The sequence below is a fragment of the Anser cygnoides genome, chromosome 4, assembly GCF_040182565.1.
Source record: "Anser cygnoides isolate HZ-2024a breed goose chromosome 4, Taihu_goose_T2T_genome, whole genome shotgun sequence".
Lineage (NCBI taxonomy): Eukaryota > Metazoa > Chordata > Aves > Anseriformes > Anatidae > Anser > Anser cygnoides.
In genome coordinates this window covers 71,360,261-71,376,460 of record NC_089876.1, presented here as the reverse complement: position 1 = coordinate 71,376,460, position 16,200 = coordinate 71,360,261, and the positions used below count along the sequence as shown (strand labels likewise).

Sequence of the window (16,200 nt, the reverse complement as noted above, 5' to 3'; positions counted from 1 at the left end):
ATGGCAATAATCTAGCTTCTCATGTGGCTTTGATTATGACAGCAAGCCAGAATTGAAATTTGGTGGTGGAGAGATCAAAAGGATTTCCACATGTGCTGAGTAGGTCAATCACTTTATTGTTAGTTATTGTCTTCTCATTTGAAAATGACGTGATATATAATTTCTGTATAGGAGATGCTCAAGGGAAGCACCATTCCTAATTTTCCACTTGTGCCTTTAAATTAATTAAGATCTGTGAAAAAGTGACAAAACCAAATCATCATTCACAGGCAGATATACCAGAGATATGTTCTCAATGGAGATACAGGGAAAACACATTTGGACTTGAAAGGGAGAGTGAACTCTGCACTGTGGCACTCAGTGAGGCTGCCTGAGAACCAGAAGTCTTCGTCAGGATGTGTCAGAAGTTTGCCAGACTGACACAGCAAGTAGATCATGGGAAATTTAGTTTGCCTCCAACTCTGACACTTTTAGACACAGAAACAAAAGATTACGTAATGAAGCTTTGGAAAAAAAAAAATCTTCATGCAATCACTGTATCAATAATTAAAGATATATTAAAAAGTTATAAGATGCCTCTAAGAAATGGTTTTGGCTTAACTAACCATGGTTATTCTATGCCTTAGTGTAAAGTAACCAACTCCACAATGCATTCTGGCTTCAAAGCAGATGCACAGTGCAATGTCACTTAATCCTCCTCCTACCTTTTCATAGGTAACACTACCAGTAAGGGCATGAACTGTAATTATGCTAAAGCTTGAACTTGAAATGCCACTGCAATCTTTCAAATCCACTGCATGATGTGAACATTAGGCATATTTGGCATTGATTATCACATGTCAACTCATACTCAAATGAAACAATGCTTGCTTTCAATAATTTAGATGGCATTTAACATGTGAAGAAATTTAAGGATTTACACATTAACAGCAATTTAAAGACAGACAACGGTATCAGTTACTATTCAGGAAGAGTTGTCACTTACAATAGGTGACAATGGTTTAAGTACTATCAAGTAGGGCTCCCCCTTTCTCCTATGTGGCCACTAAGGAGCAAAGGTTGCTCCACAGACCACTACACTTGTCTGTTTACAGGGCTGAAGCTCATCTCCCTTTCAGTGGTGATGAAAGCAGGGAACAGCGGCAAGTGCTTTAAGGGTTGACAGAAGAGGTTAGCCGCTCAAGGAGAGATCTGTGCTGTGCGACCCCATGGCACAGAGCACCACGAAACCCTGCTGAAGCACGGGTCTTGTAAAAGGCACTAACTAACGTTTCTTGCATGAAAGATGCAGCACAGTTTGAACTGCTATGTTCATGTTATTTTTAAATGGAAACGATAATAACAAAAATGAAAGCGCACAGTTGCTCACACAGTATTTACTAGATGAACCCAAAGCTTTCCAACACCCAGAAAACAAAAAAGTCAGCATACTAAAGACAGACATGATGATTATATAGGCCAAACCGTTCAATGAATCAGACAAATCTCATCCAAAAAGTGTATAGGCCTTTTTGATATTAATCTTTCATTTTGCGGTGAAGCACAAATTCTGGATTAGAGAGCATGTATATCTACATTCAGAATTCATGCTTTTTTCTGTTGCTTCAAGGAGATTCAGATCATATATTTTTATTTCCTTGACATATATGATGGAAATAGGAAAAAACCTCCAAAACATCACAGATGAGTTAGCAAAGAGTCCTCTAAGATTACCCTGATGTTAACTGAACTGGTAGTGAACTATCAGAATGGAAATCTAATAGAAGTCAACAGGCTGGACTCAATTCATCCCTAGAAAGCAAGTGATTAGAGTTAGTTGAATTTTCTGATGCAGAATTCAAGCCAGGGCTCAAGAGGCTTTAAAGGGCATGGTGGAAAGCTTGATCTTCTGTTATACTGAGTGAAATTTATCTATTTCATAGAGCTCACTTTCCTAATCAAACAAGTTTCTTTCTTTAACTATGGCGAAACATTGTGCAGGCTCTCCTATCTTGTTCACCGAAAACATGGGACAGATGAATAAAAAGAAATATTATAGGGCATTACTTTGCCCCTGCAGCTCAACAGCACAGATAATTGAACAACCACAAAGACGACAACATCTTAGAAGAATACATCTCTTCTAATAATTCCAGAAAAAAAAAAATCTATTTTAGAGAAAAAATAAAATGTAAGGTAGATGAAAATTGGGAATGATTTGCATATTAACACAAAAAAGCAATTATAGCTCCCTGGATGAGATAATCATGACTAATTGTCAAAAATCACTGACTGAACAATGCAGCCCAGATTAATTTCTTCCTCCATAAGAAATTCTGGCTAAAGACAGATATCTTAGGGACTTGGTGGAATTTATTTATCTCAATCGGCATTCTTGTTTTTGTGTATTCTCTTGATTAATCCTTTCCATCCATATTATATAAGTCAAGTACACAAACTACCCAGTTGCCAAAGAGCCCACCAAGGAATTTGAGAAGTAACAATAGAAAATTATTATTAATCCATTCTCAGCAATTGTTAGACCCATATTCCTTGCTTTTCTTATATGGATGGAGCTTGCTATTTTTACTCTTATTTGAAAGTCTCGTTTATAAATTGACATTTGTGACAAGTTAGCCTGTATTTGATTTCCTGTACATTGTTTTCCAACCTTCTCATCTTCCAAATTTTATAGGAAAGTGTGTGCAAGTGAGAACTAACTTGCTTACTTTTCTTTTGTTTTATTTTTGCTCTACTCCACCCAGCCTTCTGGTTCTCTGTAAAACAGGTTTTAAGGCTGTGACTGTTAGGAGTTTGCTATATTTTCCTCCATCATTTCCCTCATTCTCAGATTTGCTAGATAATCCATATATAAAAACAATGTTCTGTGTTACTGAAATGGAGCCTTAAAACACTTGTGACCTAAGGAATCAAAACCAGTGAAAGCAAAACAGAGCTCAGCTGTCAGAGAGCCTGTGGGATGAATAGATACAAACCTAATGACTTGATTACACTGTGCACACATTGGAGTACGCTTTCCCGCTGGAATATGCTCTGCCCTCTGAACCAATGTGTCTTGCTCCGTTAGCTGAGGTGGCGTCGCAAACTTTTGACTTGGGGCAGTCGTTCCAGACGGTTTAATGCTGTTTGATGTCCATCCACTGGCAGGAGCTGGGGAAGGAATGCCAAAAGCATTTAGAAGACCATCTTTCAGTACCAAGCAAATTATTTTGAAATACGAGCAACAGGCAACATTTGTCTAACATCTTTGTCCAGCTTGGCATATACCTGCCTACTTATAGCAACAAATTAAAAAGCACTTATTTTCCCCTCCTCCCCCACCAAGTAAGACTGTCCTACCTACTTTACAAAATGTCTGCGAAATAACACAGGACATTTTTGGCTAACTTGTAAAAGCAGTGGACAAATTTCAACATTTTAAAGAACTTATGTGGAAGAATGTACAACCTGTGAAGGCATTATTTTGCTTTAGATACAAAAACTGGCGCCAAGAATATCAGTGTATGAACAGAGACATGAGAATATGACATACTTACTCAAAACATTTTACAGTGAGTAAAATAACGAATAGATCATATGTCACTACCAACAGATTAAACAAGAATATGCATCCAATACAACATGTACAAGAACTTAAAATACAGTACTGTATAAGGAAAACATATTTCTAAACCAAACTTAAACACTAGACTAGATCACTAAACACTGCCAATCTGAAGCGCTCCAATGGCTGTGTTCGCATCTGTTTAGAAAAATTATGGCTCTGATGTAAAAGCCTGACATTTCCAGAAGTGTGTGTATCCATAGACTTCCATTTGCATTCTGGTTTTAAGGTCATATATATAAGCTTTTAAGGAGTAAGAAAAATGCATTTACAAAAATGAAATGCACAGATGACACTTGTTGCCAAGGGTAATGAAGAAACAAACACTCCTCTGCTTTTCTTTCTCCTATTGATACATATACCTTGGTAATGTACAAGCCACAACAGCACAAGTTTATGGGAGTAGTCACTCCTGTCAAGTGGAGAATTCTTTTTCTTTTTCAAGCAAGCTAAATAAAAAAACTAAAAAAAAAAAAAAAAGCCTTTTGTTTGCAACCACAGGCAAGCAAAAACATGTTTGTTTACTCTGTGTCCTGGCTTTACAGAAGCCATACTAAACCTCGTAAATCAAAAAGTGGAATTAAGATCTGAGTGAAAGCTCAGAAAGGAACAACCAAGCAACAACCGAGATGTCTGAAGCATGGGACAATGCTTCTGATGCAATGATGCATCTCTCCAACACGTGGTTGGGGTATCTGCATGTAGCTTTGCCAATACTTTTCATGGAAAATTAGTTTGTGGAGGTGTTAGTCTTAGCTGTTAGTGCTACTCATCCTCCCTCACCTTTCATAGCATCTTCCAGGGAAAAGGTGAAAAATTGTTTCCCATTATTTTCTTAATGTAATGCTGATCAACCTTTGCCTTACCAAAAGGTGCAAATATCTTTCTGATAAAACACTACACTCTCTGCTCAAATGGACACAGCATATTAATTCACAGGAAAGATAAATGGCAGCTAATACAAACAAAATTCAACAGAAACTACAATTTCTTACTATTTAGAGAAAATAGCCACACACTACACAATTTAATCAAACCAATCCAGTGAACTTTAATAAATAATAATAAAAAACTAAAAAGCCTCTCCTGCATATTGGTGCACTAAGGTGACACAGCTGGAGAAGAAATCCTTTTTAACACCAATACTTTCATACTCTAACCATGCTTGTTAGTTTGGTGTTAATCCACCGGTATGGGCACAATGCCTACTTTTGCTTATTTTTTCCTCCGTATGAAGAAGCGATATAGTTGAATTTTCTCAAAATAAGTGATTTCAAGACTGACATATTTTTGGATCCCCTTCAGTGTGTGAAGTAGTAAAAAGCATACCAAATTACCATTTTTATTTTTTTTTAATATTAAGCATATTGCTTATATATAACATAATAAAGCAGTGTGTAACATCTTGAAAAATAACATCTTGATTAGAGAGACATTCAGCATTGCTGAGTAGAAAGTATTCAGAAATGTGCACCTCAAAAGCACTTGATCTTGAACAAGTCACTCTGCTACTGTAGTTCATTTTAGATTATAAATGCCTGCTAAACTGAAAACATAGGAAGAGATAAAACTGGAAAAGGTGGCAGAAAGCCTTTGAAGACATGAACAAAAGTGGTTTTGATTAATAGCACTTTCCTTCTCTATCACCACCAATGGCTTTCTGATTTTCAGGTCCCATTTCATGAGAAGACAAAAAAACACACTAAAACCAAATCTGTTTGAAGACTGTTTTTTCCATTAATCAAATTGCAGCACAGTTTCTAGTGTATTGCTCATTTGTGTTTATCTGCTGAATCCCAAAGCCCATTCAAACACATCAGCTAGCTCTTGTTTGCACTGTTAAAAAAAAAAAAAAAAAGCCCTCCTACTTGCTTAAAGAAAGAAATAGTACAACTACCACAATTACTCCTATTTCTTTGGTCTCATTACAACTTTCATTAGTGCTGTGTTTATGTATGATGCTTTTCTGAATGCTGCCCAACTTTAAATCACTACTGGCCAGGGTAGGATTTCTCTCCATAAACCCTCTCTCAGAGCCGTTGGACAAATCAGACCATAATTTCTGAGTTACTCAAAGCACAAAAAGAGGAGAGGAGAAGATGAATGTTCACGAGGTTGAGAAATAATGTCGGTCTACTGCTGACGCTATGATAAAACAAAAATTCTCTTTTAAGCAAACCATACTATAAAACACACTGATTAGTACCGTGTTAAGCCAGGGCTGTGGCCTAAGCAAAAACAAACTGGGCATCTACAATTGAGGACCAGTGAAGGCAGATGGATCTACTCCACTTCCACTGAAATGGGTGAAGTCATGTTCAATGCCCAGAACTTCCGCAGATACAGGACTCCCCAGGGGATCACAGCCATAATGCAAGTGGAGAATTAGTGTCAAATACTCCGGGGAACGACAAATAACCCGTAACCTTCAGATACCTCCACATTTCCAGAATATTTTTGGATACTGGACAAAACCTAAGTTTTAAAAGGCTTTTTGACTGTCATTTCTAAATTTATTTGCTACTTTGGGGGGAACAACATCTAATTGATCACTGCAAATGCCATCAGCAGCTGGAACTAGGATAGAAAAGGTTTCTTCCTGTTCAAGAATCCTTGAAAACCAAGATCTTAAGGCATTTTATTATTATCTGTCTTCTTCCATCTTTTGAGGCCAGTGTAAAGCCAGGAAGCTCCCTCCTCATATTCACAGATTGTACCCGCAGTGTTCTCTCTCCTTGCTAATATTCACATTAAAACCTTGTTGGTCTTGCACAGTATTATCCCCCTCAATTCCTGCTCTGAAGTGGGCTCAAGTTTCTTCCACTTTAGATTCCTGATCCTGAAGAGGAGTCAGTCTGCTTCCTTTGCCTCAGATTCATACTCTTTTCTAAGTTTGTTTTTTTTTTTTTTTAAGGAAATACACCAGTACACTAATAGCTATTTCACCATGTTTACTGTACTGATTTCTCTGTAAACTTCCTACAGTTGTTCTACGAGATTTTTTTTCACCATATATCAGTCTTCTTTTCACACACTTGATTTGCTTCAGTCTTCCTGATTCCCATCTGAACACTTGCCTGCAGTTTTAACGCCCACTTGTATCTTCCCATAGGCCAGAAGTATGCCTTTAACACTCCACTAATCTTAGCAAAGGTTTGTTACTCCCACTGTAACCCAATTTTTTGTTGGTGGTGGGTGAGTTCTCATTTTTGTTGATTTTTGTTTGTTTTTAAATCATTAATAGTTGCCTGCTTACAATCTATATGAATTGACAATATGTGTTTTTTGCCATAGTTCTAACTTGTGTGGCTAAAGAATTTCAAATATTAGGCATGTTTTCTCTTTCAGCATGAAAGTTGATATTTCTTGACTAGCCCTTCTAGTTTATAAGTTAGTCAATACTCGCGCTGGGCAAGATTTCACAGATACTGACACTACTTGAGTTCCTGCATTTTTTTTCTTTTTCTTTTTTTTTCCCCATTCCCTTGGAAACCTTTCAGATGGAATTAGGTTCTAAGTTCTGTTTTACTGTGGGAGCAGACTAATTGATTTATTTATTTATTTATTAGCCTTTAGTTACTTTAACAGATTCTCTAGCCTTGAAACACAGCCGCATGATTTAAACAAAAACATCAGGCCCTGAAAATTTATGGAACTAGAAGCTTTCAGCAGGGCACACAAGTAATAACAAGGAGGGTACAAATTCTTACACTCAATCTAAGCCTCTCAACCCCTCAACTCTGGCCATCACTTTGAGCCCTCCTGTGGTTTGTGCTTTATACTTTGCCTTTTACATTCTCCCTTTAGTGTCAAGCATGGGGATGGGTTGCTGTTAACAGACACTATTTTGGAAGCAATTTGGACTGCAGAATTGTTGCAGGGGTAAGAGGTGTCGGGAAGGAGGTAGCTATGCATCCAAATCCCTTAAAAAATGAATAGATGAAAAAAAAAAACAGCACACATGAAAGGAAAAATTTATGACTTTGGATCTATCAGCAGTTCTGTTCTCACAGAGCTGGTACCTGAGGTCTGGCAAAGTGCACGCAAAGTGTAATTTCAAAAGATGACCTAGCAGGGAGGGGAAGGGAAATAACTCCAGCTGCTTCACAACATCTCACCACGGATTTTCTGGCCACCGCCTTTGTTGAATGCAGTGGGACAGAGTACAGGAACTTGTGCAGGTTCTCTGAATTATCAGATCTATAAATACATTATAATCAATAAATAATTTATAAAAATTATAAACATCGTTAAGAGTTATTCCACACTGAGTGGTGGAGAGGTTCAGTTCTCTGCAAGTCATAGAAAAGAGCTCTGTGGCTGAATTTTGGAGTTTTGCAGTCTTTCACCTTCACTCTCTTTAGTTAAACCTTAAAGCACCATTGATTTCTACCTGCACATTGTCATAGCCGTCTTTTTTAAAATAGAAAACATTCTGTACCTGAGTATTAACTTTCTACTTTATTAGGTTTAAGTTTAGCAAACCCTCAGTGTTTGCTTTTACTGAACTCCTTGGTATGGCCAGTTTAATATTTAACAAAGTTTTAGGCAAGGTAAAGAACTGGCTTTTTCTTTTAAAAAATCCCAGAGTGACTTTGCCCTTGTTGCACTAACAATAGGCTGTTCCATTGCTGAACACATGGATAACTACAAACATTAGGGAAAGATTTTTAAGACAAAGGGAGAAAGGCGGATACACAGTGGTGCCAAAGTCACTTTGACAGAGGTTCTCCGGTGCATAGCAACAATACAACAGCCTGAACTGTTTAACGCTCACTTAAACATAACATCAGGCTTCATGTAATATCTATAAATAACAATGCTACTTTAACTGGTGGGAGTGCCAGAACTTCATTTTAAAGTGCTTTAACCCGATGATTTATACACTGCTATCAAACTACTGTATTATAAATGGAAAATACAAAGGTTCGTATGTCCAATTTTCTGACTTCTCTTAGTATATCTGTACAGTAAGAAATCTTCCAGTTCCTTTCCTCCAACCCAAACAGATGGCCGGATGAAGCAACGTGTCTGAAAAGCTCGGCTGTCAGCTCGTTGCATTAGCCGTGTATAACATTCTATCCACTCCCGGACCCGCGTGAAATCGCTCAAGTTAAATGGAGAAAACTACAGGACTAGCAAGATGGAAGGGGGAAGAAAAAAAGAAATGCTACATTCAGCAGATCTCATTTGGTTGCTGCACAGTCTTGGAAGCGTCGTCAAAGCTGAAACCCCACCACTGATTAAAAGCAGAACAGGAAGGATTAAACCATTATCATTTCTCTAAATGCCAGCAAAGGCTGGTATGCACCCGTGGAAAATCACAACAGGTGCAAGCGCGGCCCAATTTCAACAACCTCTGCAACCTAGGGGCCAGTTCCTGTGCTAGCGACCAGCCTTTCAACTGCAAAGGCTCCGACAAAATTAGCTGTAAAGGATCTTTAATTAAAACGAGTATGGTGGTTTTGGCTTGCTCGGCCTGTCACCTTGTGATTTGTTACATCACATACCGTCACAAATTTGGCACAAGTGGCATAGCTGTTACCAAAAATGTGCCTCGAGGAGAAAGTCGAGGAGAAAGAGAAAACGAAGACTTCCTCACTCCCCTGCACAATAGGGTTTTATTTCTCTGGAATGACAGCTCAGAAGCCCATTTGGTGCATTTCTGCAGATAACATTTTGCTTCTCTCACTCTGAGTTCCTGTTTTGAATTTGACAGCTTGACTACACCTGAGGAGAGCACGACTGTCCGGTCTCACTGACACACATATTATCTGCCTTTTTCACAGAGACGATGTTTAAGGTTGCATAGAGATAGGACTGTATTTACCAGAGAAATTTTGACTTTTCATTTGTTGTACAAATATTAGGCAAACTTCTTGGATGACCTACGCTTGTACATCCTACCAGAGTACATCACTTTTCTGAGCTGGCATCCTCAGTGATGCAGGCTGCAAATTAAGGGAAAGTGATCTGGTCAGTCAGTCCGTGGCAACAGATTAGATACTTTTTAAGAAATCAAAGGCAACGAGCATCTAATCTTGAAAGCTGGTGAGTGTGAAATAATCAGAGACAAATAGTCTCCTCACCTCTTTAAAAGACTAGAGAAAAGAACATGCATCTGTCTGATTTATGTCTGCAATTAATTTGAATGCACAAAAGTTTGATGCAGTACCACATGAATTTAGCAACATCAAACCACAGGAAAATTGCCAAAGGCCCAATTTTTTAGGTGAGTTTCTGTTCAGCAGATCCTGCAGCGTGGCACACCAGGCCATTCTGCTTCCAACAAGCATGAGGTACATGTCTGTGTAATTACTATGACCCACCCCTTCTTAAATATAAACATCCAGGATTTTAAAAACATATTCTAGTTTCCACCATGTCTGCAGGAGTTACAGTTTCACACTGCCATCAAATTAAGGTAGACATTTATAAATTACTCTGGTTTCACAATGGGTTTTGCTTGGCTAAGTCCAAGTTCACATTACTTAACTTGTAAGAATAAATTCTTGTGGTTTGCTGTCACATGACAATATAATCATTTAGATTAGGTGAAAAATTAATAAGAATAACAGTCCATACACCAGAATCAGGAAGCTTTTATGTTTTGACCTGTCAATCATATCACTTTTATGGGCAAGGCATTCTCCTTTCATGAACGGCAACTGCAAGGGGCAAACTTTAACAAAGTTTTTCAGTAAAAAAAATAGTGGAACTGTCTATATTTTGGGACTATTTCTAGCTTACCACAATATAAAGATTTGCCTCAACTTGACTCATTACTCCAGTTTCTTCCCCAAATTTACACCATTGTCCTCAGTGGGCATGTAGCTCCTTTAACCCCTAATAATTAGCTCCTGCTTTTAATTTCCTGTTCTGTGAAGGAAACAAAGTTGGATGAGGTGGCCCTAAAGACAAAGTGCAGAACTTCGTGAGCAAGGTGATGGTGCCTTTCCCATGCAAAGCGGATGGGCCATCAACTTAACTCACCCCATCAGGGTGGCCTGTAACCTCTACAGAAGTGTGTGTGTGTGTGTGTGTGTGCACAACCTCGTGCACAGGGGGAATAACAAAAGAAACACAGGAAAACAAAGGTGGCAAAATTTTACAGTCAATTCCTGTATGGATCTTGAGCAAGACTTTACTGGAATTATAAGCATTTTGCCATAGCACTGTACATGTCAGTGCCCCCCCTCCCTCTCCTTCCTAGCTCCATACTGTTTGACTTTATGGCCAAACTCCTGAGGCTGACACGGTCTGGTTTTTGACACGTTTCCCTTAGCAAACTTTTGCAGACTAAGTCACAAGGAAGGAGATGATGACTTAATCTGTCAGTATATGTAGGACAGGATACCAAATCACACCTAGGACCAGGTTTGTATTTTCTTCTGCTTTTAAAGTTCTAATATTATCAAGGGAGTGGGAAATAAGAAAAAAAAAATGCAGCAAGACAGCACACTAAGGATAACTCCAGAGATGGTAAATGCAAGTCTACCAAACACATGAAAACAACTGCAAGGAAACAGCAGAATTTTTCAAACAAGGTTGCCTGGGGAGCAATTTTTCTATGCTTACAGCTAGCTTCCAAGTGTGTTCCCCCTTCTGAAGGGAGCATGTGCTTAACACATGTGCTGGCTCAGGATTAGGCAACTGACAGTTGTGGGTATTGTAGTATATGCTGACATGCCCGACCAGCTCTACTAGAAGGGGTTATGTATCCCAGTTGTATCAGGCTGACAGAGACCCTGGGAATAAAGAAGTTGGCATACATGGTAACAGGTCACCTAACACCGTGAGCTTTGTGCACTTCTATCACAAACCCTTCCCATCCCATCGTCGTGCTCTGCTGCCAAGCCCCGGAGGAGGGAGGCCAGTGCTTATGGCAAAAGCCTCCTCTCTAAGCAGCACACTGGCTCGCCTGGCCTCCAGCTATACCAGCTGTGGGCTGCGGTCCTGTTGGACCCCACCAGCAAAGCAGGGCTTTGCCCACACGAGTCAGCACTGTGCCAGCAGCTCCACCTCCAACAACAGCGTTTGGAGCATGCCGGGAAAGAGGAGGCGATCTTGCACAATAAATGTGGTCCTAAAGTCCTGACTGCTCCTGCCCATCACAGATCCTGCTGCGCTTTCTGCGAGAACAGTTTGTCTCCTGGCCAAACTCCAGTTTGGGTAACTGCATTTATTGGATAATTGTGCTTGCTTAAATTGTCCCAGCAGTTTCAATTTGACACAGTGCTATTCACTTCCTTTCAAGATGCCGTGGAGTGTTACAGTGTGCCGACAAGCAGCTGTTACGTCTCGCTGAAGAAGTGACTGCATGGTAGTGGTGGGTGACAGCAATGCCTGTGCGTGCGTCACGTGCTTGCACATGGCACCGAGACTGTAAAATGCTTTGAGGGTGAACGGTGCTACGTAAGTGTACGGCAATAGTTAGCTGTGAAATTGTAAAGTAACTTGTTGTGATGTAGCTGGGATACTGGCGGACATTTATTTTTATTTATTTATTTTGTAGATTGAATATAATCATGTTAAAAGCTTCTCCCTCTGGTGGGTGAACAGAACATCATAGCTCAACAGAACATCGTAACTCAAGAACAAAATGAGGGCTATTATAAATCCTAGCCAATGCATTTAACACACAGCCGCAGCCACAATTTGACTTATGGCAACAACTGAAAATAATTAACAATACAGACAAGAGAAGCCCATGGCAAATGTGTTCTTTTCAAACCGCTGCCTACGCGCATTCGACCACTTCATCGTGTATATGCTCCACCTGCCACAGATGTTCAACTCTTTGTGCACCCAATTTGCCAAAGATGAGACTTTGTTTGACAAGCCAGCTTTTATCCTGCTGATCCAGCCTCCCCGTGAGCATACAAGAAAGAATGGGGCAGCCATCCCTCATTTCCTTTGCCAAACCACAGAGGATTCCTGTAATATCAGGATTGTATTCCAAAAAGGGATATTATATTATGTTACCTTCATGCTGGGTGACTAACACTGCAATTTGCTGGAAGGCAGGTAACAGGAATCCTCAAGAAATAATAATAATAGAACCCTGCCTAAATGAACACCTTTTCCAGATGCTTTCAAAAAAAAAAAAAAAACCAACAACAACAAAAAACACTTCTTGAATACTTAATACCGTTTCGCAGAGAATTCACTACCACACACAGCACTTCAGGTTGTTCACGGAAAGAAATGTGAAATTTTTCTCCTCAAGGAGGTGACAGGTTTTGAGAAGGAGAGAATGGGGCATGAACTAAATGAACTAAAAGATGCCTTCTGACCAAATGACTTATCTGTGTAGTTGGACATCTTAATAAATAAAATCACTGGTAATATTCATGCCATGCCATAAAACAGCAGACTACAGCTTCCCCAGACACAAACAAAATCCTGTGATATATCTGCTTTGCTATGGAAACTACTCGGTCTTATATAAAGCAATCATTAAAAGAGTGAGTGCTGTTAGAGCTACAAAACCACACTCTGAAGAAGTTTCTGCTATTAACAGCATACTGATAAACATATACACATTTGCATAACATTATGCCTCCCTTCTAATTATTTCCAAGGCTAGATTTCAACTACGATATCAATCAGGCTCAGAGGGAGGTGTTTTTGTTTGTTTAAAATTCTGTCAGACCCATGACCTGTGAGGCCAAATTTTGTTTGGCCTGTGAAGTGCTGGCAATTTTGCTTTGAAGGAAACTTCATGCTCCCAGACTGCAAACAAACAGCAGAATTAGTGACTGAAAACCAAATATGCCCTGAAATGGTTATAGTCTTTCTTCAACATCTGACTAATTTTATCAAAACACTCCGCTATTTAAAAAGTTTTACCTGTCAGACTGCTGGGTTCAGCCTTATTAAGTAAGCTTCGGTACAGAAAAACCTTGGGTATTTTTATTTTTGTAAAATGCCTGAGAAAGATGATCAGTCCCTGCTGTAATGCCTCTGTAACCGTGCTGAGGCCTCTCCTGCCTGCCAGTTTTGCGTTACTGACTTCTTGAATGACTTGGGTAATACATGCCACATAAAGCTGTGGCTGAGCTTATGGCAGGTTTAAGGGACCGGCTTGCAGTGAAACCTGTATAACCTCTGGACAAGCCTCAGACACCTCAGCAGCTGTCACAATTTCAATTGATTCCTGAGATGCATCTTTATACCTAAAAAGTCAGGCTAGCAGATGGCTAGGTATGTCACTTCTTCATTCATGGGCAGAATGCTGTAATATGAAGGTGCCTCGGATCGATGAAGTTGGATCATTTAAAAGATGGGCAAAAACCAAGGGCATTTTGACATCTCCAAATTGTCCATTTTTCCTCACCATTTCAGAAAGGAGCCCCACAAATGGGGAAGAAGCACAGACTGGCTGCCCATTTTAGGAAACAGGTTTTCAATGTCTCTTCCTACTACAGTTTTATTTCTGGCTCCCTCAATATTTCTGAAGGGGGTAATGTTTTTCCTTCTTTGGAAGTAAACTTGAGGCAAGCTATTCCCAGGTTTCCTAGCACACAACATCCCAGGACCCTACAGAAAGACAGCACAGAACTGACATCCTCGGGACCTCTATTGTTTTACAACACCTTGAACAGGGATGCAAGAAACACTACATATTTCTCTACTTTTGTCTAAGAAGGTGCTAGTTACCCAACACCATGCTTTGTCAGTCTCCCCCTTGTGCCTGCTGCCATGGGGAGCAACACTGCTCAGATTTAGCTCACATCTGGGCTTCAAGTGATGTAGCTGCAGCTTCTGATGTGGCAGCCTCAGACTTTCATTTCAGACTGCATGATCTTAACACATACACCTTGGGGCTTGCGCTGTAGAAAGTGCAAACACTTAAAAATAGACTTCCCTTCTCATTCAGTAAGTATATGTGGAAAACCGGCAAAATCCTGAAAACGATGAAAAAAAGCAAGGGCCAGGCTCAAGTCCTAGTAACTAACAGTGGCATTGTAGACTTTGCAATTCTGTCAGTTTCTACATTGTAAAATTATTTTAAAAATGCTGAAATAGCCCACTTTAACTTTTCATCTTTTTTTTTTTTTTTTAAGCTATTCTGGAACATATCAACTAAATTTGTCTGTCTGGCTTTCCCCCTTCGTCATCTACTTTGAACCTCTAAGGAGAAATAAGAGATTTTTGAATTACCCAGTGCAGGGGCACAGATTTCCACAGAACCATGGAATCGAGTGTAATTTAATTCATCTTTATAAATCTTTCTCTGTCATGTGGCAGTCATCACCCCTCAGAATAATTATTAGACTTGCATTAATGGTAAAACAGTGTAGTAGCATTTAGCTATGAAACACCTACCAACATATTGTAAATTGGTGCAGTACTACTGAAACCCCAAGTTGACAGGTGTTTTCTGTGCAAGTGAAATAAATTAATCACTTTGGGGGGGACAATCAGCCACCTCTTAGAACGAAGGATTACCTTTTTCCCACAATGTTTGCCTTAAGTACACATGACCAAAATATAACTTTAAAAACAGGTTTTGTTTTTTTCTTTCCCAATGGCAAAACTACTCAAAGTAGGAAAACAAGAATTGACCTGTCTTTACCTAGCACTTAAGAATATACTCGATGTTTGAAAGCTATGTATAGAAATGACAGCGTATTGCCATCTTGAGGCTCTTTGGAAGTACTGCAGGTCCAAAACAAAATGCATACCTTACCAGTCTCAACAGTAATTTAACGATATGTGCAAAAGACCCCACTAAAAACATACAACGGTAACACTGTATGTTTTATCTTTATTTTTATGCCAGGGCCTCTGCAGTTCCTTTTCTGGACTGGATATATTTGAAAGAGGGAAAACCTTTAAGAGTAGAACTCAAAAAATGCATTTTTAGCATCTTATCTCCTTGTCAGAAAGAAAACCAAGAATACTCACCTCACTATTACCAGAAAATCTGCAGTTAAAATTTAATTAGTAATACAGATTTTCTGGACCCTTTGAAATTAATATTCAAGTTTAGTTCAGTGCAAAGACAGATTCAATTTAAGGGACAAGTTACATTAAGAGACTATCTAAAATTACTGCTTGAAATATTATGAAAATGTAGATACACAATTACACGTATTGCATTTCTTAATATGTATATAGTTATAAGATAGGAGCTTCCGGAAAGAAAACAATATGCTTTCCAGTCATAAGACGTATTAGTGTTGGTATAAAGGGATAAGAATCACCAAACTATATTCAAAGGTAGCAGCTATGTAAACTGTCCTTGTAAGAAACCAACTGCTGTAAATAAACCTTCATGTCTTTGAACTGTGCAACACTGGCATCCTCCACAGATAAAGCCTACCAATGCCAAATACATTGCCACTCTCATGTTTTAGTCTCTTATTTATTTATTTTAAGCTCCTACTTCAGAAGAGATCACTTGGAAAACATGTCTCTGTTAATAGACTCCCTGAAATCACAGAGAACATGCTCTGTTGGATTGACAGTCACATGGGAAACTATTTGTATATATTTGACTGTTATGCATGATTTTTAATAGAAGGTCAGAGACATCAGATTTTGCCTGTTTGTGAAACAAACAAATTACAGAATGCTACTAATCTACC

General features: G+C 39.0%; 1 protein-coding gene across 13 annotated transcripts in view; it reads right to left on the bottom strand.

The window, feature by feature from the left end:
- Nucleotides 1-16,200, bottom strand: part of PDLIM5 (PDZ and LIM domain 5) — a 131,749-nt gene that overhangs the window by 12,010 nt on the left and 103,539 nt on the right. For all 13 annotated transcript variants that reach the window (XM_048049428.2, XM_048049435.2, XM_048049436.2 and 10 more), the window contains one exon: nucleotides 2,976-3,150. In XM_048049428.2, coding sequence (XP_047905385.1) covers nucleotides 2,976-3,150 — 175 coding nt within the window. The remainder of the gene's footprint in view (nucleotides 1-2,975; nucleotides 3,151-16,200) is intronic.